The 24518-nt window shown below is 34.5% G+C and overlaps 1 protein-coding gene across 2 annotated transcripts in view; it reads right to left on the bottom strand.

The window, feature by feature from the left end:
* Positions 1–423: 423 nt before the first annotated feature.
* The window catches only part of RAB18 (RAB18, member RAS oncogene family), a 36233-nt gene continuing 12138 nt past the window's right edge, over positions 424–24518 (bottom strand). Inside the window, exons 3-7 of one of the 2 annotated variants that reach the window (XM_004425264.3) lie at positions 12543–12604; positions 6959–7031; positions 5658–5776; positions 5517–5583; positions 424–2403 (exon numbers count right to left, since the gene is read on the bottom strand). In XM_004425264.3, the coding sequence (XP_004425321.1) occupies positions 2228–2403; positions 5517–5583; positions 5658–5776; positions 6959–7031; positions 12543–12604 (497 nt within the window). In that variant the 3' untranslated portion in view covers positions 424–2227. The remainder of the gene's footprint in view (positions 2404–5516; positions 5584–5657; positions 5777–6958; positions 7032–12542; positions 12605–24518) is intronic. The other variant, XM_004425265.3, reaches the window with a different exon arrangement.

A 24518-nucleotide genomic window follows, 5' to 3' on the forward strand; every position in this document is an offset into this window, starting at 1 on the left:
AGGTTGCTGGGAGGTTTGATGAGATAATCCAGCACTTAGAACAGCACCTGGCACCAGGAAGCTTTCAATAAATGTTATTACTCTAAACTGAATAGTTATTTGTTTGTTCAGGTCTATGTCAGTATTCCTAGAACTCAAAACACTATATTCTAATTGTTCTAATTTGCACCATCTGCAAAAGGCACTTTAAAACTACTTCAAATGATTTGGAAAAAAAAGAAATTAACAAAATTCTCAGTTAAGTTAATTTTAGATATTACAATTATTTCACTTAGAAAACCTCGACTATGAAACAATAAGCCTGCAACAAAATAGTAAAGTGAAAGCTATATAATATAATAGAATTTGAGTAACACTATACTCAGATGTTCCTCAGCTGATGAGAGTAATAGAGAGATGTACAATACTTCCTGCACAAATACATCTAGGGAAAGCAGGCTATATTTATTCAAAAGCTATAAAAGGGTACAATATAAATCTATCAAACAAAATCAGTTTTTAAAAATTAAGTGACTAACATGTATCCAAATTCTGACCAAGACAACAATCCAATGCACAGAAAGATTATTATATAGCTCAAGAAGCAAAAAGCAATAAACAGAAACATCTTGTCAATACAGACACTACATAAATATACAAATCTACCGTTTTAATGTAACACAAACAAATCGTAGGTACATGTGTTAGCTACCTTTCTCCAACATTAAAGTAGTAAATGTTTAATATTTAGTAAAAGCATACAGAATGTATAAAGCCTTCAATTACATGTAATGTAGTCTAACAAATGTGAACCAAGTAGAATAGAAGGTTTTCTTATTTGAAGATGTACATTTCAGAAAGATCCAACTTGAAGTAAATACATTATCAAGCATATTGCAAAGGTGACCCACAAAAACGTTTACCATTTGAAATTGTATACAGAGAACAAACTGCCCAGAAATTAACATCAGAATTGTACCGAGAGGTATTATAGCGACCTGCCTGAAAGGACAAATTACTCACTTGGGGGCTTAACACAGCAGAGATCAATGTGAATTAAGTAACATAGGACTGAAAAAAAAAATACAATGTACAATAACCAAGAGGTTAGAAAACTGAATACTGTGAAAAGATTTATTAGTCTGTACAAGTTGGTTTTGATAAACTACTAGCTACTTGTTACAGTAAATTATCCAGATTTTCATCGCAACAGTATTGTCCCACACATATCAAAATCTGGAAGCAATATGCCTTTCTCAAATTGTCATTTAGTGTTCTTTTTTCCCCAACCCTCAAAACACAGACATACGTTTCTGAATATCAACTAGCCATTTATGGAAGTCATAAGATACAGATATTCGTAAACATTACACAAGCTACAACTGAGGTACCCAGACAAACACCACCAACATTTATGTAAAGAGGTGTTGGTTTTAAAAGTGGTAAGTACTACGTGAGTTACAGAAATACTATTTGTGTCCTTCCGAAACCAAAATGGGGGAAAACCTTATTGCCATTCTGTCAAACACCACACAAGTAAAAATGCTGCACACAGGGTCATGAATCCAATGCACGTATCACAGAATTAAAACTCCAGTTAAGCAGTGAGCTACTCATTGAAGTAAATTAAAAAGTAAGACCAAACTTCTTCTTTAACATATCAATGCTATTTTAGAAGCATCATCAGAACAGAGATTTAATTAAAGTTGGCCTGGACTATATCCTGTAAAGAGAATTTTGCTTAGTTACTAAAGGAGAATCTGTCAGCAAACATCCTAGAAAAGCTGTGGAATCATGCTCTTTGTTATTCCTGAGAGGAAAGTTGCCAGGTTTGATGATACCTGTATATCTCCCAGTGGTTCTAGGAGTTCTACATACCCAATAACTCAGTAATTGATAGGAGTATTTAAGCAAAAAGGAGACCAAAAGTAGACTTTGTATCAACATATACTAGGTAAGTGGATTTTTTTTAAATCACATGATAAATGTAAATCATAAAATCAAATGTACTTATAAAGGTACACCTATTTTATGTTACATAAAAAACTGTAGACTGCAAACCGTGCATGCTTACCATAACATTTTACCTGGGAAAGCCGGTGAGTGGGATTTCTTGCAAATATTTACTGCCATGATACAAAACAAATATGTGCAAACTGCAAGGTCCCTAAAATAGCAGTTAAAGAGTTTATATACAGAAAGATGTCACTATCTGATCAAATATGCAAGAGATGGAGCTTCCCAGAGTTTATAACACAGAACAATAACCACCACAGGCTCCTCCTCCATTGACTTCTTCCCTCTGTGACAGTTTGACTCCTTTATTCTGGTTCTCACTTTCCCACAGTCCAGGCGTCTGAATGATCTTTTCAACAAGTTCCTCAAAGGCACACTGCACACCATCACATGTTTTTGCACTTGCCTCTGAAATTCAAGGAAAAATGTCATAGTATATTCTTTTCTGGCGATATTCTTAAATTTTTCTGGGAAACTATTATGGCATAAAGACCAGCCTACAATATATAAAGACCCAAATTAGCAATTTCTCCCCACAGATTTAGTATTAGTAAATTTGCACCAACTGTCAAAGTTGAGCTACTTAAACTCTATCCATAAGAATATTCATATATAAGCCCAAGGTTTTATGATAGAATTGTGAATTGTAAAGCCTTACTTAAATACTATGCCAAAGTTCTTTCCTTTTTTTTCCGGGAATTCTTAAAACCAGCCGCTGAAGCAGATATTATTTCCATTTTAGAATAAGGAAATTTAGGCTCCAAGCTAAACAATTAATCTGGTTGTTCTGTGCCTACAACCAAGCAGCTACAGGTGGATGGATAAATGATATACAACCATGGACACTAGTCTCATTTTAAATTCATGCTTATGAAATGCATGTGGACATTTAGCATTGCTCCTCAATTGTTACTTTTCCCTGGTGATTACCTTTCTCACAGTCTATTTTATTCCTTCCTTTTAAAACTCCTCTAGCTTGATGCTGAGAAAAAGAGAAACAATCAGGCAAGAACCACCAACCATCCCACTAACAGCTTTACCAACATACCTGCATATGTATCCTTAGGCTCTGCCTTTACTCCTGTCACAACGGATGAACTGTCCCTGCTGCTATCTCAGGCCATTTCCTTTTCTAGTTCCTGGGATCCCACCCCTTCTCATCCACTGAAGGATCACGTACGCGCCCTCCCTACTGGATCATACCCATCAGTTTAAAAGCCTGCCAAAATTATTGTCCATCTTATTAACCAACCAACCAACCAATCAACTTGCCCTCCAGCCCACACATCCTTCTAGCAGCCACCCAGTTTCTCTATTCTCTTTCAAAGCAAAATTGTTGTAAAGAGTTATCTCTGCAAGCTGTTTCCACTGTCTTCGCTTGCATTCTTTCTTCAAACTACTCTACTTAAGCTTTTGTTCCCACCACTCCACTGAAACATTCTTCTCAAGACCACCACCACCCTCTATCTTTTCAAATCTAACGTCCTCATCTTATCTGACATCTTGCAGCATTTGATACAGCTGATCATTTTCTTCTTTAAATACTTTGTTCACCTGACTTCCAGGACACTGAACACTCCTGATATTCCTCCTCTCACTGGCATGTCATTCACAGCCTTATGTGCAGGCACCTCCTCTTTCTGTTGACTCTAATCGTTGGAGTACCCCGGGGTTCAACCTTCAGCCCTTTTCTATCCAGTTTTTCCCGTAGTGATTGTGCCAATCTATGACTTTAAATGCGAGTGGCCAGAATGTGGTTATCTGAAAGACGGTTCATTCTTATGCCTAAGCAGTATTCTTGATTCCTTATTCCCCCACCCAAACCTGTTCTTATCTCAGTCTTCCACATCCTAGTTAATGGCAGCACAATCCACCTAGTTGCTCATGCCAAAAACCTGGAGTTATCCTTGACTGCTCTCTCTCCTTATCCTCTACACCCAATCTATCAGCATAGCCTGTCAGCTTTACCGTCAGAGTTGGTGGATCTGCCAACTTTCCACCACCCACTACTCCTGTGGTAGTCACAGCCAGCAGCATCCTTCACCTGGGCCACTCCTGCTTCTGCTTCTCATGGTCCATTTTCTACACAAATGAGTCTTTTTTTTTTTTTTTTTTTAAAGAATATCAGATCACAGCACTACTCCCTTGCTTTCCACCACACTTAGAATAAAATCCATTTCTTTATCATATCCTATAAGGTCCAATATGGCCTTGTTAAATCTAATCTGCCATCATCACCACCCTTCCCCTCAACACACTCCATGCTCCAGCCAACAAGCCTTCATCCTGTTTCTTAAATACACTAAACTGGTTCCTACCTCAGGAAATATTTGCTATTCGCTCAGCCTGACATGCTTTCCTTCAAGATCTTCATATGATGGATTTGTGCTCGAATAGCACTGCCTCGAAGAACTTTTGCTAATCATCTTCCACCCCAGTCGTTCTCTCTCCCCTTACAACATTTTATTTCCTTCATAGCGCTACTTACTTATTTAAGGCTGTTTCCCATACTAGGGCAGGAGTTTGACCATTTTGTTCACTGTTATATCCTCAGTGTACAATAAATATTTATTGAACTAACGTACAGAAATGAAGGACACTCAGCAAATAAGCAGCAGAGATCGCACTCAATTCCTTTCTAGAATTCCCTAACCCTTCCACTTACACCACCCTGCTTCTATCTATATATGATCCATTTCCCGATTCCTAAAAGCTTCTAACAGTACAACAGCTAAATCAGTAATGCCTAAAACTGGCTTCACATCAGACACAAATAGGGTGCTTTTCATAAACTGCCTTCTAGGCTCCGTTTCAGACCTGTGATAAGGCCCAGGGATCTGTACTTTTAAAAAGCTCCCCACAAGATTCTGACATAGTCAGTTCACTTTTCTAGATGAGGGGTCAGCAAATTTTTCCTGTAAAGGGCCAGATAGTAAATATTTTAGGCTTTAAATGCCATACGGTTTCTTTTGTAACTACTGAACTCTGCCACGAAGCACAAAAGCAGCCACAGACAATATGGAGATGACGGGGCAAGGCTGTATTCCAATACAAACGGTGGGGCGAGTGTAGTCTGCCAACCCCTGCTCTACCGTGCTTCTCAAATATTAATGTGCCCACGAATCACACGAAGATCTTGTAAAATTGCAGATTCTAATTCAGAAAATCTGGGTTAGGGCCTGAGATGAAGCATTTCTAACAAGCTCCCAGGTAGTGCACTGCTGATGGCACATGGACCAGCAAGGTACAATTTTAGCATGGGTTCCTGGCTTTACTGAATGCCGTTATATCCTGAGAGGAATGATCTGACTGTGTTCCATATGACTTCACATAACGTTATCCTTTTTTTTTTTTTCCACAGAAGGGAAAATAAAGAACCTGGTTCTATAATTAGATTTTATAGCATGAGACAACCATAAACTAAACACATATTTTATGGTTCATAAAAAGAAAAATTCAGCAGAAACTCCATTTTAAAGTTCCTCATTAAAAAATAAAAGAATAAATATTCACACACCTACCTATAAATAACATGGAATGCTTGCGTGCAAATTTCAGGCCTTCATTTCTATCGACCTCACGATTTTCCTAAAAGATAAATGCAAAGATTAAGAAAAATGATCAAAATATACAGCCAAAATACCAAGAGTCTGACTTCTTACCTTATCAATTTTATTTCCAACTAGCATGTTCACTATGTCATTTCTCGTGCAGTATGTTTCCAATTCATTTAACCAATTATCCAGTTTAACAAAGGTGTCTCTTCTTGTGACATCATAAACTGAAATAAAGAGAGAGTAATTTATTAAATAAGCATTAAAAATAAGCAGCAATGACATTATGTTTCTGATATGTAACTAGGAGCTAATGTTACTACACAGACAAGTCTGTTTTTTTAAGCCTTCAATGCTTAACCATCAGTGTCTACTGATCCAGATGGAAGAAACAAGTATATTAAAAAAAACACACACATTTACATACATACACACTTCAATTTTATTAACACATACTGTGAGAAATAAAATTATATCCTGTGTGATAACTGAAAATTAATTTAAGTAAAACAACAGCTGCCCCCATTCATAACAATAAAAGGTTTGTCCAAAAACCAAAATGTGTTTAGATCCAAATCTGTGGGAAATACATAAAAATTTTACATGAATTTAAACATTTATGACTCTGTTAATTTGTTTCTTACAAGGATCAGAATTTGCAGCTTTGAAAACATATGTAAAGTTAGTGGATGAGATCCTGATTATCTTCCTGTTACCACTTTCATCTTACATCATTCTGCATCATAGTAAATAAAGAGCTTATTAATTTAAAAGTGTTTTCTAAACTTAAGAGATGCTAAACCAAAATAAGAGTCACTGTCAAATCAAGAGAAATGAAACCAAAGCCTCACAAGTCATGATATGAAAAAAGAATTCTCCCTACAATTGATCAGTATTCATTTTAAAGTTTCTCAGGAATATTAAGAACAAGACCTTTTCCACAAATTACACTGAGAATCACATTTGGTTTTTAAAGTCTGTGTGATTATGAATTAACAGTGTTAAGAGTTTTGTGCTATTTTTCAGGACAGATTCCAATTAGAAACAAATACACATCTTTTATAAACTGCAGCAAATATTAATATCTGCTGAGGATCAGTTTCCGGTAATACTCTATGACAGACTAACTATATGTGGGTTGATCCTCAATTATGTCCTCATCAACATGTGCTTTTAAACCAAATAAACTGCTCTGACCTTTATCTTTTAATTGGTAGACAAAAGGCTGAAAAGAAATTTAAAAAGTTTAAATATTCACTAAATGAAGTAAATATAACTTCAAGTTACATAAAAGTAGCCCTAAAGAAAAACAGAACAAAAACGTATTGACCTTCACAGACAAGGAAAATCAGAAATTCCAGCAATAAACAACAATATTTTTTAAACAGTATATTAAAGTAAAAACTTACCTAATATAACACCCTGTGCGCCTCTATAATAGCTGGGAGTTAATGTTCTGAACCTCTCTTGCCCAGCAGTATCCTAAAAGTAAAAATCAATTATTATTAAATAAAACGAAGCATAAATAAATAATAGACCTTCAATAGACTAATTTAGGAGTAGAAAGTCAAACAGCATTATTAAAAATAACATCAATGCATAAGTTCATTTAAAACTTGAAATTTAAATATGTGTTCTCTTACTGACAAGTGTTACGTAAAATAAAATTAATAAATACTGACATCTCTAGAAAAATGCAACTACGTAAAAGTTTTCTTATTGTTGTTAGTGCCATCCAGTCGATTCTGACTCCTAGCACCCTGTGGACAGCAGAGCAGAACCCTGCCTGGTCTTTCTGCGCCATCCTCTCACCTTCTGGCGCTGTATCAGACAATGCTCTGCTGCTATTCATAGGATTTCCATGGAATTTTTTCAGAAGTGGTTGGCCTGGTCCTTCTTCCTAGTCTGTCTTAGTCTGGAAGCTCCGCTGAAACCTGTCCACCATGGGTGACCCTGCTGGTATTTGAAAAACTGGTGGTAGAGCTTTCAGTATCCCAGCAACACATAGCTGCCACAGTATGACACCCGACAGATGAGTGGTGTGGTTCCCTGACCCCTGACTGGCAAACAAACCTGGGCCGTGGCTAAGAGAACGTCAAATCTTAACCACTAGACCACCAGGGCTGGCTGAAGGTTTTCTATCATTTTGGATTTAAGATTTTTATCACACCTGAAACCCATTTCATTGAAAACCATGCTTCTCAACCCTGGCTGAACAATAAAATTTCCTGGGAAACTAAAAATACCAATGACTAGGTTCAACCCCCAAAGATTCTGATTTAATTGGTCTAGGGTATGACAGAAGTTTTAAAAATCTTCGCAGGTGATTCTAACATAGAATCAAGACTAACAACCACTGATTTAAATAAAATTATAGGGGTGTCTTATCTGAGATAAGGAATTTTTAGGTTGGACTCTTTTAAGTGTTTCCTAGATATCTTGTTTTAGAAAAATGCATAAAACCAACCACTCATTATTACATGTTGTTTCTGACTCCTATCAGGGGTGATGAACAACATAAGATGTACACTAGCTGGGTAATGTAAATTTCATGAGGAAGGGACCTCATCTGCTATATTACCAGTTTAACCCCAGTGCCTAGGGCAATTTTTGCCTTAAGATAGCAGCTCAACTTTTGTTGGAGGGTGGGGTAGAGAGAATAACCTAATTAACAAGTCTCTACTTCTAGGCCTGGTTCCTTCTCTGTCTTCTTTCTACCATCCTTGGACTGTGGCTTCAAGGTACCTAAGATTATGCAAAGCAACAGCTGGTAAACTGCTGCCTCAGCCCACCACCTGTTTTATTATGTAAAGTTTTATTAAATAAACTTTTAGTGGCACAAAGCCAGGCCTATTTGCTTATATACAGCCATATGGCCCGCTTTAGGGTTGGACTAAATATTTACTATCCTGCCTTTTAAGAAAAAAGTTTGCAGTCTGTCAATGTTAAGTAACCTGAAGAAAAGTAAAGATGCGTATCAAACATCAACTTAACTACCAGTCCCACGGCTGTAAATGTGAGTTTAGCTATGGGACAAGTAGAAGCTCCTTTAGATATAAAAAGTGTTAATAATCTCTAAGAGGTTTGTAGGATTGGAGAGGAATTTTAAACCAGCAGTGATGGACTCCAACAATACCTAGTTTCTTTGTCTGGCCAAAGTAGAGAAAGCTTGAAGACAATAACAATAGGTAGAGAGTGTCTGAGGTAATTTATAGCCCAGAAGAGAAACTCAAGGGGAAAATTACTTTCAACATAAATCACTTGCACATCTACTACTCTTCCACAGGATAAGCTTACATAAATTCAGGCTGTCCTTGCTTCTAGATTCTCACCGCTACAGAAACTGCTCCCCTACCCCTGCCAAGCTGAAGTGATAAAACAACAACATTAAAATTAAACTTTCTAAACAGATAAATTTATAAGATGGAAAAAAATGATTTCTCTCTTTACAAAAATTCTCTTTGCCTCAAAGTTTCTTATAAAACCTGCCTCTGGTATTTAAGATTATTCTATTTGCATATTTAATCAACTTTTCAAAAACAATAATATAAATTAAAAGCTACATAGTTGAAGTGGACTTGCTATCTAAAGCAGATTATAATTTTGGTAATATGACATAGGTTAGGGCAAGGATGAAATATTTTAGTCCCAAGACTTTTTGTTATAATGGAGGGAAAATGTCACTCTATTTGCATAATGAAAATATCCACACTTTAATAAATTAATTTCCAGAACTAGCAGAAAGCATTTGAATATGAATTTTGTTCCCTTTGGTCTTCATTGAGATCAAATTCAATAACTGCCCTGATGAAACACAAAATCAGAACTGTAATTCCAGTAAAAATAACCATAAAGCCAAATGTTTTAAAAGTAAAGACTATAGCAAAAAATGTTTTAATGTTAAAATATTGCAAAAAAGTGATTTTGACACTTTATACGTGAATATTGAATTAGACCAGATGTTTCAAGTCTTGACATTTTTGATTCACTTATAAAAATGTTTAAATAGGTATAATAATCTGGGCAAAAAACTCTGTGCCATAGTATTGGATCAGGATTTATAACAACTATAGAAGTTAGATAAATAGCCAGATGTTAAATTTTTGCTTGTGTTTGTTTTCAAAACAGGAATATACAGTAAGTGTAACGACATTTTCGTAAGATAAAAGAAGCAGAGCTTGTTTTCTTTATCCTGTGGTTTTATTTTCTGATGGGAAAAGATAAAAGAGATTATTGAAGACAGAGATGTATGATGGCTAGAAAGGAGCTAGAAAAGCTAAATACTAGAATGTGGGGAGAGGAAGTGAGACAAGGACGTACAGAAAACCCCTTCCAGGTGCCAAGCAGGTCATGTGTATGCAGCACTTCCAGGAGGCAGTGGGGGCAGGACTCAGCTTGATTATCTTATTTGACTGATCCTAGAGGGAGCTTCCAAGTGGGAGAGGAACTGATTTTATTTATATAAATAAAACTACAGAAAAGTCAGAGGAAACAATGGATTCATATATTTTGAATATTGAGTGAGAAAGCCCTCCTAAATGTGACATGACACCGAGATGCATGAAGAAAATAATTGATCTGATCACATAAATACCAAAACCCTGGTATGGCAAAAAACATCTCTCCTCCTAGCCCCCACACCCCATACACACACACTTATCCTAAATAAGGTTTAAAGGTAAATGACAAACTGGAAAAAAAAGTCTACAGCATATGACAGAGTTACTAATACACACACACATAAGAACATCAACATATATTCAACTTAAGATTTTAAAGACAAATGACAGAGTGGAAAAAATGTAGCATATGACAAAAAGTTAGTATATTTATTATATAAAGACTTTAATCATGAAAAAGATGGATGCTAATATAGAATGGGGAAAGTATATAAAAAGAAAATTCATTAAAATATAATCCATAAATATGTGAAAGAAAAAACCTCACTGATCAAAAGAGAGCCAAATATAAGTAAACGATGATTACTAAGAGAGGTAAAAATAAGAAAGATTGGCAATATATAGTACAAAAGACCTTTTCCGTACGAAACAATGTTAAATTTTCACATTCTTTGAGCCAACAATTCTACTTTTAGGTATACACCCAAAAGTAACTGGACAAGTACACACATATGTATTAATTAGGATGCACATCACAGCATTGCTGATCTGTGTGTAAAACCAATAACAATGCAAATATCTTTCACTAAGGGTTGACGAAAGTAAGGTATAGCTATAAGATGGAATACAGGTGGCTACTTAAACTGATGTACCTCAATATTCATTGACAGAAAAACATACAGTGTATAGGTGTGTGTGTGTTTGGGGGAGGACAAACAGGTGAGAAAACACAAGATGTAATCTTTTCTTTTGGAAAACTGCATATGCATATACGTGTAACCATATGCACATGCCTAGATAATTTAAAGGATGTTCACTAAAATGCATACATTGGCTAAAGATGAACTTTCTTCTCTATTAATTTCTTATTGTTTCAATTATCCTTTTTAGAATGAACCTGTATTATCCTTATAGTCAGGGAGAGACCTCTCTTATTTATAATATATTTACAGGTCTATGATAAAGATGTCACTTCAATAATAACTGCCAGCCTTTTTATTAGGCAGGAACCAGAGAGTAAACTAAAAACAAACAAACAAAAAACCTCTTATATGAAAGAACCATCTCATGGCAAACATGAAGCCTCAGATCCTAGTCTAATCTTATATTTCACAAAGAAGTAGCAAGGGCAGAAAAGAGGTGATAAGTCAACAACGCAAAGCATTTGGAAAATCAGGCCTCCATTTTAGGACAGAAAGAAGTCAGCATTCTTTTGTTCAATATACTTTACTAGGCCTAGTCTAACATTTCCCAAATTGTTTTCTGCTAGACATTACTGTTCTGATTGATATTAAAATATATTTGAAGGAAGGCAAATAGGCCACCAATCATGTAAAGTACTGTATGTTAGAAAAAAGTAACAGAAAAACATTAGATAGACTTACACAGTTACTCGTTATTTCAGATAAAATGTGTGTTAGAAACAGCATACCATTCAGAGAATGCCAGGAAGATGAATGAGATCATACAATGCATGAACATTTCCTGTTTCAATCACAACTGATGCCCAGACAGCACTTACTGCTGAAGTACATCTCAATTTGATGATTGCTGACCAATTCTAATATCATTGTCATGTTATTAAAATATATATTTATCGTAGTATATGTGGGAATTAGATATATAAAATAGTATATTTTTATAAATTCTTATATATTTAATATATTAGCAGTCATATTTAGATAGACAGACATAGATAGGTAGGTAGGTAGGTAGGTAGATAGGAGAGAGGGAGAGATGAGCAGACAGGTATAGACATCTTGGATGTTTTTGACAGTTAATGCTACCTTATTCAGCACTACCATGAAGAGGTCTAGTTAGCAGAGCAATGTGGATGAGAATGGCTGGGTTCATAGGCAAATAAGAAGCCAGTAAGTAAAGACTGGGCATCAGTATTAAAAAATAAATCCAAAGTTGGCAAACTCACATTTTATATTTATACTAACAAATACGAAAAATATATAGTTTTTCTAAGTATCACTTCATTCATCTTCTCCCCCCCAACTGTCTTGAGAGTTAGTTCAGTCTAGATTGTCTTTTTAAAACTTTAAAGGAACACATTCAATAACAATGATTCTCTCTGGCAGACAAGATGACTTTTTTTAATACTTTGTTCTGTTTTTAAATATTCTGAAGGGATTATATATTTTTCAAATTTAAGTAAAACAAGTCTTTGTCTAATTACCCAATTAGGTAATTGGCAAGATATAAGATATAACTATTTATTGTTTACTCTTTAATCAACATCGTATCTCCCAAAAGTTATTTAATACAAATTGCTTGTTCACCTCTAGAACACTACACATATCAAGTTCTGCTTCTTTAAAAAGTACGAATTTAACATTTATACAAAATACATTTTAAAAACTCTTACCCATATTGCAAGTTTAGCCTTATTTCCATCCACTGAAATTGTTTTCACTTTAAAGTCAACACCTTGAAAAAATGAAAATTTTGATAAGAATCTCAATAAAATGTACTTTTAAGATGAATTACCAAGAAAACCAGAAAACAGAAAACTACTTGATCAAATATCCAAATTCACACCCCAAATTTTTCGAGTTATGAATGTGAAGATAAAAGAAAAAGTGTCACCAAAGTTCAGCAGCTTCGGACTTAATCAGGATAAATGAAAACCAAATGCTTGTAGAATTCAAACACTCACCTACCTGTGCTTCTTGAAAAAATAAAAATTTTATTGAAAAAATAAAAATCAAGGTAAGGTGGTGACTGACTATGCACATTAAAAGCCAGAAGCTAGAATTCACGGTGTTAATATAGAGAAGACTACCTACAGCTGACTGTGGATCAGGATAGTTTTCAGGGGCTCCCTAAACATCTACACACTATTATTAACAGTGTTGTCCACAGCCAGCCAACCCCCTAACTCAGTTTTGACTGTAGACAGCTTGGAGAATTGGTAAAAATGTAAAAGGGCCCACTCACTTATTTTCTTATGAATTCTTGCTTTTGTTTATATCCTAAAATACAGTAATTTGTTTTTTTTGAGGAAGATTAGCCCTGAGCTAACATCTGTTGCCAATCCTCCTCTTTACTGCTGAGGAAGATTGGCCCTGGGTTAACATCCGTGCCCACCTCCTATTACTCTACACGGGATGCCGCCACAGCATAGCTTGATGAGCAGTGCACAGGTCTGTGCCCGGGATCAGAACCTGCAAACCCCGGGCCGCTGAAGCTGAGCATGCGCACTTAACTGCTCTGCCACCGGGCCAGCCCTATAGTATCATTTTTATATAACCTTATCAATGTTCACTTGCTACTGCACAACTGCAAAATGAGAATTTACACACAAAAACATCTGTGCCCAACCCTCCAAGAATCTTCATCAGTGAAAGAGGGGTGCTCAAAGTTTTATGAAAATCTTCTATAAGTACTAAATAATTGATGTAAAGAGAAGAGCTTCCTAAGAAGTCACATAAGGTTTTACTATACCAGCCCAAAAAAACCCTCTCCCTTTCCAATATAAGGAGTTGACACATGCCATCTGGCTTAAATGAACAGTAATTGCCCACGTGTCTTTAAAGAGTTTCAAAAATAATGTGCAGCCTACCCCACTAGCCAGAGGGAGAGCATTAGCTCAAGAAGCTTGGAAAGAAATTTTCAAAAGATCTTATTAGCTTGTCACAATTAATTCAGAACAGCCCAACTAAGATGAACAGCACCCTCGTATACTAAACAGAATTCACCTGTCAGCAACATGAAACTATATTAGTAATTTTTGGATGATTTCTGGTGATCCATTACATACACAAATTAGGTAATAGAAATGCATTTCAAAATGTGCATTATGCCAGGTCTTTCTGTATGCCAAAGACTGAAAAAAAAATGTTTGGTGTTTTGCACTGGGATGATAAAGGAGTTGACAAAGCCATGCCTAGAATGATGGGCAACCTTTAGTTAAAGGACAGTGCTGATTACACAGTCCGAGGAAAACCTAAGTATAAGGTTTCTTTGTAGCCAAACAAACAAAAAATCCTGTATATTAAATAATCCTGTATTCACTGTGTATAGATCAAGATATATTATGCCACACCATCTATATAAAAGGATGAAATTATTTATATTTTATTCATATTGCTTTAAAAAAACCCAAAACTTGAGAAAATTCGGATGAGGGAAATGGTTCTGACTTGGTGCTGGTATTAAATGAAGGCCAATGGTATACACTACATAGAGACAACCTGTCATACATACTCTACAGCTAAATTCTCAAGGTTTTTCAGAGAGTATATTAAATCTGAAAGTTAGAGATAACACCCTCAGGAAACACTGCCCACTGGAGGCCTACCATCAAACCTAACAGACAAAGGTAGCCTAAAAAGGCACTCCATCTGGATCCAGACCCCTGAAGTCCCCATTAATCTTCTCTTCATTCCTCTGGTGTATCTCATGTACAGACATTGTGCTCTTTAGCTCTCATATGCTCCAACTGCTTCTTTACCAAGCCTGCTTCTTCCGTTTTGCAAGTGACTGCTAAATTTGTCTATATTGGTGGCAGCAGTGGCAATCGTTTTGATAAATCTGATGTTGCCAACTTCTTACTAGATTGGATTAAACTATCTTTTCAACCTCTTCATGTGGATGACTAGGAGCTCATAATAGAAGCAGAATGTCTAGGAAAAAACACTCCTATGTTTCTCCTCTTCTGTAGTACAATACTGAACACTTCTGTGACCAGATACATGAGGGGTTTTCCCACAGCAAGCTATTCTCTGACTCTCCAGGGATACCAGCTGGGTGTCCTACAATTGGATTCAGTTCTGACACCATCCACCTGGAGTTTGAGTCAGATCCCACAGGGTTAGGGCTCAGTTCCACAAGACCACCGCATCCCTCATTTCAGACACCAATCACACGTCCATGTTGTTACCTGTGCTTCTGACAAACTGGCTATAAATCAGAGGTTCCCACGATCCCCTCCTTGATTTGGTTAATTTTATGATAGCAGCTCACAGAACTCAGGAAACCAGTTTACTTACTAGATAGTTTTATTATAAAAGGATACAACCCAGGAACAGCCAGATAAAAGAGATGCATAGGGCAAGAGCTTCCATGCCCTCTCCAAGTGCACCATCCTCCTAGCACCTCCACATGTTTGCCAACATAGAACTCTCCGAATCCGTGGTTTAAGATTTTTATGGAGGCATCACTACATAGGCAGGACTGATTAAATCATTCACCTTTGGTGACTGAACAAAATCTCCAGCCCCTCTCCCCTTCCCAGAGGTGGGGGAGGTGTGGTGGGGCTGAAAGTTCCAATCCTCTAACCACATGGTTGGTTCTCCTGGCAACCAGCCCCCATCTTCAGGGGCTTTCTAGAATTCACCTTATTAACATAAACTCAGGTGTGGTTGAAAGGGGTTTGTTATGAAAAACAAAAGACATCTTTATTGCTCTTATCACTAAAGAAATTCCAAGGGTCTTAGAAGTTCTATGTCAAGAACCAAATACATATTTCTTATTATAAATCACAATATCACACAGAAGAACTGTCATTTCAGCTGTTTTCTTGCTGTTTTCTTGCTGTTTTCTTCATTTGGGCTTGCATTTTTAATTCAATATTTAATTCATTTTCTTTGTAGGAATCTTTTTTTAGGCACACTTGCCTATTTTATGAAGGTCTTAGTTAAAACTAGGTAATATAATTAATAAAACCTTTAAAACAAGGAGTAAGTAAAATATGAAAACTTCCCAAAGATAATATCAACAATATGATAAAGAGATACTTGTGAATAGAAACCAGAACATATCAATGGAATCATCTGCCTTGTGAAAAGGAGAAAAAGAAATCAATAGAAACTGACTCAGACCTAACAAAGATGTTAGAATTAGCAAACAAGGACATTAAACACAATTATAACTGCATACCACATGTTCAAAAAGTTAAGTAGACATGAAAGAGATTAGAAAGACCCATATCAAACATCCAGAGATGAAAATGACAATGTCTGAGATGAAAAATACAAAGGATGGAATTAACAGTAGATTTAGATATTGCAGAAGAAAATATTAGCGAATGTGAAGACAAAGCAATAGAAACTACTGAAAAGGAAACAGAGAGAAGAGAGTCAAAGAAATAAGAGAGCACCAGTGATCTGTGGGACAACTTCAAGCAGTCTAATATGCAAGCTACTGTAGATGACAAAAAATAAAAGAGAAAAGAAAGGCGGACAGAAGATATATCTGAAGAAATAATGGCCCCCAAATTTTCAAAATTAATAAAAAGTATAAACCCATAGATCAAAAAAAGCTTGATGAACCCCAAGCACAGAAACATGAAGAAAACTATACAAAGGGACATTATAATTAAATTGCTCAAAGGGACATTAGGAAGTATTTTAAAGTATTTCAAATGAAAAGAAAAACACATATTAAAATTTGTTGGGATCTCACTAAAGCAATACTTCTGGGAAAATTTATAGCACTAAATGCCCATATTAGAAAAGAAATAATCTCAAATCAATGACCTCAGCTTCCAACAATTTAAAAAGCAGACAAATTAAATCCAAAGCAAGCAGAAGAATGGAAGTAATACAGTTCAAATCAGAAATTGATAAAATCAAATCTTTAAAACAATTCAAAAAAATCAATGAAACAAAAAGATGGTTCTATAAGGAAAATCAATAAAACTGATAAACTTCTAGCCAAACTGATCAGGAGAAACAGAGAAGACAAAAATTACCATTTTAAAGAATGAGAAAGATCACATCATTTATAGATTGTACAGAGGTTAAAAGGATAATGAGGGAATGTTATGAACAAGTTTATGCCAACAAACTTGACAACTCACATGAAATGTTAACTTCCTGGAAAGAGTAAAAGCTACCAGAATTGACTCAAAAAGAAACAGATCACAAAGAAAATACCCATAAAATATTTACAAAAGGAAATGCAAAGAGAATCAAAGCATGTCACTATGAAAAACCAACTAAACACAAAATAAGGCAATAATGGAGGATGAGGGACAAAAACTCTTTAAAACATACAGAAAACAAATAGCAAAATGTCAGCAGTAAATCTTTATCAATAATTACATTAAATTAAGTAGATTAAACTCTCCAATCAAAAGTCAGAGACTGGCAGAATATATATTAAAAAAAAATCCAACTATATGCAGTCTACAAGAGACTCACTTTAGATCTAGAGATAAGTTGAAAGTAAAGGAATAAAAAGATATTCCATAATTATAGTAACCAAAAGAGAACATGGGTAGTTATACTAATATTAGATTAAAAAACTCTTACAACAGACAAAGGACAAAATATATTGATAAAAAGGTCAATTCATCAAGAAGATACAACAATTATAAATATATATACACCAAAGAAAAGAGCCACCAACATATATGAAGCAAACATTGACAGAATTGAAGGGAGAAACACAATAATACTTGGAGATTTCAATACACAACTTTTAATAATGGATAGAACAACCACATAGGAAACAGAGGATTTGAAAAATAATACAAACCAATTAGACTCAACAGAACACTCCACCCAACAACATTAGAATAAACATTTTTCTCAAGTGGACATGGAATATTCTCCAGGATAGATCATATGTTAGCTACAAGACAAGTATTAATAAATTTTAAAAGACTGAAATCATATGAAATATTTTTTTTGATCACAATGGAATGAAACTAGAATAACAGAAGGAAAAAGAGAAAATTCACAAATTTGTGGAAATTAAATAACACCCTTTTAAACAACCAATAGGTCAAAGATGAAATCATAAGGAAAAGAAAAGAATACTTGAGACAAATGAAAACACACAAAATTTGAGGTGTAGCAAAAGCAGTCCTAAGAGGAAAATTTATAACTATAAACACTTATATTATTAAAAAAGAAAGATCTCAAATCAATAATCTAACTTTACACTTTAAAGAGCTAGAAAAGAAGAGCAAACTAAATGCAAAGGTAGCAGAAGGAAGGAAATAATGAAGACTAGAACCAATACAAATGAAATAGAGAACTGAAACACAACAGAGAAAAATCAATGATCGACAATTGATTTTTTTAAAAGATCAACAAAATTGACGAACCTCTAACTAGACTAGGAAAAAAAGAGAGAAGATTCAAATTACAAAAATCAGATATGAAAGTGGGGACATTACTACCAATTTTACAGAAAAAAAAAGATTATTAGAGATACTATGGACAATTAAACACCAACAAATTGCATAACCTAGATGAAATGGACAAATTCTCAGAAATACATAATCTGACAAAACTGACTTATGAAGAAAAAGAAAATCTGAAGAAATCCATAACTAGTAAGGAGATTGAATCAGTAATCAAAAACCTCTCAAAAAAGAAAAGCCCAGGACCAGAGGGCTTCACTGAAGAATTCCACCAAACATTTAAAAACTTAGCACCAATTCTCCTCACTTTTCCAAAATATTGAAGGGAAAGGAATACTTCCAAGCTCATTCTATGAAGCCAGTACTGTCCTGATACCAAAGACACTACAAGTAAAGAAAACTACAGACTAATATCCCAGACGAATATTAAGGCAAAAATTCTCCACAAAATACAAAGTGAACTCAGTAGATTATTAAGAGGATTATACACCATCATAAAGTGAGTTTTAGTCCCATAATACAAGGATGGTTGAATATAAGAAAATCAATCAAAGATATATCACATTAACAGAATGAAGGGAAAAAACCCCATATGATCACCTCAATTGATGCAGAAAAAGTATTTGATAAAACTCAACATCCTTTTATGATAAAGACACTCAACAAACTAGGAATAGAAGGAAATTTCTTCAACATGATGAAAGCTACATAAGAAAAACCCATAGCTAACATCATATTTATTAGTAAAGGACTGAAAGCTCTTTCCCTCAGATCAGGAACAAGACAAGGATGCTTACTCTCACCATTTCTATCCTATAGAGTATTGGAAGTTCTAGCCAGAGCAATTAGGCAAGAAAAGGAAATAAAAGGCATCCAAATTGGAAACAAGGAAGTAAAATTACCTTTATTCACAGATGACATGATCTTATATGTGGAAACTCCTAATGATTCTATTCCCCCCCACCAACACAAACTGTGAGAACTAATAAAAGAACTCAGCAAAGTTGCAGATACAAAATCAACACACAAAAATCTATACACTAGCAATGAATAATCCAAAAAGAAAATTTTATAAAACCATTCCATTTACAATAGCATTAAAAACAGTAAAATACTTAGGAATAAATTTAACCAAGGAGGTTTAAGACTTGTACACTGAAAACTACAAAACACTACTGAAACAAATTAAAGAGGACATAAATAAGTGGAAAGACACGCTGTGTTCACGAATTAGAAGACTTAATATTGTTAAGATGACAATACTACCCAAAGCAATCTACAGATTCAACACAATCCCTATAAAAATCCAACAGCTTTTTTGCAGAAATGAAAAAGCTGACACTCAAATTCATACAGAAATGCAAGAGGCACTGAATAGCGAAATGATATCGAAAAAGAACAAAGCTGGAAGACTCATACTTTCCAACTTTGAAACTTACTTCATTAAAACAAATGGTACTAACATAAGGACAGACATTTAAACCAACGGAACAGAACAGAAAGCCCAGAAATAAACTCTCACCTATACAGCCAATTAATTTCAACAAGGTAGCCAAGACCATTCAATGGGAAAAGGACAGTCTTTTCAACAAATGGTGCTGGGAAAACTGGATATCCACATACAAAAGAATGAAGTTGGACCCTTACCTTACAGCATATACAAAAGTTAACACCAAATGGATCAAAGACCTAAAACGTAAGAGCTAAATCTTTAAATGTTTCTTAGAAGAAAACACAGGGAAAAATTTTTGTGATATGGGATTTGGCAATGGTCATTTGGATATGACACCAAAAGCACAGGCAACAAAACAGAAAAATTGGACTTTATCAAAATTAAAAACTTATTTATGTGCATCAAAGGACATTATCAAGAGAGAAAAGACAACTCATAGAATGGGAGAAAATATTTGCAAATCATGTATCTGGTAAGGGATTAATATCCAGAATATCTGAAAAACTCCTATAACTCAACAACAACAAAAAACAACCTAATTCAAAAATGAGCAAAGGATTTGAACAGACATTTGTCCAAAGAATATATACAAATGGCCAACAAGCACATGGCCAATAAGCACATAAAAAGATGTTCAACATCATTATCCATTAGGGAAATGCAAATCAAAACCACAATGAGATACTACTTCACACCCATTAAGATAGCTATTATTAAGAAAAGAAGAAAAAAAAGGAAAAAGAACAAGTGTTGACAAGGATATGGAGAAATTGGAACCCTTGGGCATTACAGTAGGAATGTGAAATGGTACAGCCACTACAAAAAATAATTTGGCTTTTCCTCAAAAAGTTAAAAATAGAATTACCATATAATGCAGCAATTCCACTCAGGTATACATTCAAAAGAGCTGACAGCAGGAACTCAAACACTCACTCAAACATATCTGTTTGAACAGATATGTTCATAGCAGTATTATTCACAATAGCCAAAAGGTAGAAGCAACCCAAGTGTCCGTGGATAGATGAATGGATAAACAAAATGTAAATACATAGAATGAAGCATTATTTAGCTATAAAATGGAATGAAATTCTGATACATGCTATAACATGGATGAACCTAAAACACACTATACTAACTGAAATAAGCTAGTCACAAAGGGACAAATATTATATGATTCTACTTATATTAGGTACCTAGAATAGGCTCATACAGACAGAAAGTAGAATAAAGGTTACCGGGGGTAAGGGGAGAGTGTAATGGGAGTTATTGTTACTTGGTACAGAGCTCCTGTTTGAGGTGATTAAAAAGTTCCGGAAATAAATAGTGGTAATGGTTAAGTAGTGGTAATGGTTGCAAAACAGTGTGAATGTACTTGAGGCCACTGAACTACACACTTAAAAATGGTTAAAATGGTAAATTTTATGTTATGTATATTTTACAATAAAAAATAGATAACTGGAGAACCCTTTCCACAAAAAAAACTCCAGGCCCAGAGTGAATTCTACTAAACATTTAAACAATAACCCATTCTAAACAAACTCTTCCAGGAAATTGAAGAGGAATGAATACTTCCTTACTCATTTTATGACTTCTACATTACCCTGATACCAAAACCAGACAAAGACATTACAGTTAAAGAAAACTAAAGACTAAGAGTCCTCATGTACATAGATGGAAATTCTAAACAAAATTTGATAACTAATCCAAATATGTATAAAAGAACAACACATCACAACCAAGTGGGTTTATATCAGAAACGAAAGGCTGATTTAACATTGAAAAACATCAATGTAGACTTTACTATATTAAACTAAAAAAGAAACTTCATAAGATCATCTAAACAGATGCAGAAAATGCATTTAACAAAATCCTACATGCATCCCTGATAAAGCCTCTCAGCAAACTAGAAATAGAAGGGAATTTCCTCAATCTGATAAAGAGCATCTATGAAAAACACACAGCTAACATTATAGTTAATGGTAAAAGACTGAATGTTTTTCCCTTAATATCAAGAAAAAAAGAAGGATATCAGCTCTCATCACTTCTATTCAACATTGTACTGGAAATTTTTAACCAGGGCAACAATACAAGAAATAAAAGGCATCCAGATTGGAAAGGAAGAATGTAGAAACCCAGTGGAATCTACAGGATAAAAAAAAGCTCCTAGAACTAATAAGAAAGTTTAGCAAGGGTTGGAGGCTACAAAATAAGTATTTAAAAAATCAATTGTATTTCACTACATTAGCAATAAACAAAAAGAAATTTAAACAAAAATTTTAAATAATATTTTACATAAAAATCTGTGACATATTTATGGCTAAATCTAACAAAAGATATGAAAGACATGTAACCACTCTGAGGGAAATTTTAAAAGACTTAAATGAATGGAAAGACATAACCTGCTCAGTGATCATAACCTGTTCAGTGATCATAAGACTCAATACTGTTAAGAGGTCAATTCTCCCCAAATTGAGCTATACGGATTCAATGCAATCCCTATGAAAATCCTAGCAGGCTCTTATTTTTAAATCAACAAGCTCATTCTAAAATTATTGGGAAATGTAAAGAAACTAGGATAGCCAAAACAACTTTGAAAAACACAAAGTTGATAGACTAACAATATATGATTGCAAGACTTATAAAGCTACAAAAATCTAGACACTGAGGTTCTGACATAAAGAAAGACAGATAAATGGAATAGAAGAGTCCAAAAAAAGACTCACACCTATATGGACAACTGATTTTTTACAAAGGTACAAACGCTATTCAGTGCAGAAAAGACAGTCTTTTCCACTGAGGGTGTTGGAACAACTGAATATCCATAAGCAAGAAAAGAAAAGAAAAAAAACCCTTCAATCCATATATTTCACATTGTATCCCAAAATTAATTCAAAATGAATCACAGACCTAATGTAACACATAAAATGATAAAACTTCTAGAGGAAAACATAGGAGAAAATCACTGCACCCTTCTGTTAAATAAAAGATACAACACTAACATCATCATCCATAAAAGAAAAAATTGATAAATTAGATTTCATCAAAATAAAAAAACTTCTGCTCTTAGAAATAAACTGTCAAGAGAATGACAAAAGGAGTCAGAGACTAAGAAAGTATTTGCAAAGCATAGATCATCTAATAAGGCTTATATGAAGAATATGTAAAGAACTCTCAAAACTCAACAATAAGAAAAAACCCAATTAAAAAATGAACAGAAGACTTGGAAACTTCACACACATCCACACCCACAATCTATGGATAGCAAATAAGAACTCTCAAAGATGCTTAATAGCGTTAGTCATTAGAGAACGTGAATTAAACCACCATGAAATAACCAATACACACCTATTAGAATGGCTAAAATTTAGAAATCTGATCATAATAAGCATAATAGGTGAGGACGTCACAGAACTTTCATATACTGCTAGTGGGAATGTAAAATGCTACAACCACTTTATTAAAAAATAGACAAACTGTTTTCCAAAGTTCAACATGCATTTACCATCTGATCCAGCAATCCCATTACTGGGTATTTACGCCAGAGAAATAAAAATTAATATTCATACAAAATCCTGTACCTGAATGTTTATAAAGGGTCTATTCATAACCATCAAAAACCGAAAATAACCCAAATGTTCTACAATGGGTGGATGGATAAACCAACTCTGAAATACCCACACAACGGAATACGACCCAGCAATAAAAAGGAATAACCTACTGACACACAACAATCTGATGCAGCTCAAAGGTATTATGCTAAGCAAGAAACCTTAGTTGGACAAGGTTACAAACTATATCATTCCATTTATATGACATTCTCAAAAAGACAAAACTATAGTGATGAAGACCTACCTAGTGGTTGCCAGTGGTTAGAGGCCGGGAAAAAGTCTATCTTAAAAAGGATAGCACTCGATAGCTTTTTGGGATGGTGGAACCGGTTGGTATTCTGATTGTGGTGGTGATATACACCATATGCATTTACCATATACATCTGTTATAATGCATATGTTAAAATTCAAAGAACTGTATACCAAAAAAAAAGTCAATTTTACCGTATGATATATATATTTTTAAATACTGCTATCGACTCATATGCTAGAACATAATAGATCAAAAATACTTTCTGAAAGAATAAATTATCAGAGAACGTGTATTGTAAAATTTTTGCTCTTTCCAATTTAAGACTTACTTTGCTGTCAAGTCCAAGACTGATTCTGTACAATTATTACACGGGCTTTGAAAGTAATGAGTTCTTTATTCAAAATATTTGTTGACTGTATTATTTATTCTATTACCCTACGGCCTTATCCTAATATAACTATATTTTCATGCAGTTCTTCTCTCTTGTTTGAACAGATTTTGCTTTTCTATATTGTTTCTAATGTTTGAATGCCTACTTGTTTACAACTGTTACAGCTGCTTTGTGGATTAACTGGGCCTTTCATCATTATGTAATATCCTATTTTATTCTTTCCAGTGTATTAACCTTAAATTCCACCTTAACTTACATTATACATTATACTACCACTTCTGCTTTTGTATTGTTTGCTTTTGCATGGCCTATCTCTTTATTTTCAACCTTTCCTAATTTAAGTTCGACTCCATCTGACCATGTGAATTATTAGGAGAAATGGATCCATTCACATTTAATTAACTGATACATTTAATTTTGCTGCTTCCCTCTTATGTTCAGCATTTTTGCCATTCTGTTCAAATCTGTGTTTCATCCTTTTTATTGCTGAGTTGTATTACTGTGATGTTATTAAAAGAATACCAACTTAGAAGTTGGGAGG

The sequence above is a fragment of the Ceratotherium simum genome, chromosome 32, assembly GCF_057802395.1.
Source record: "Ceratotherium simum simum isolate JZ-2026a chromosome 32, ASM5780239v1, whole genome shotgun sequence".
Classification (NCBI taxonomy): Eukaryota; Metazoa; Chordata; class Mammalia; order Perissodactyla; family Rhinocerotidae; genus Ceratotherium; species Ceratotherium simum.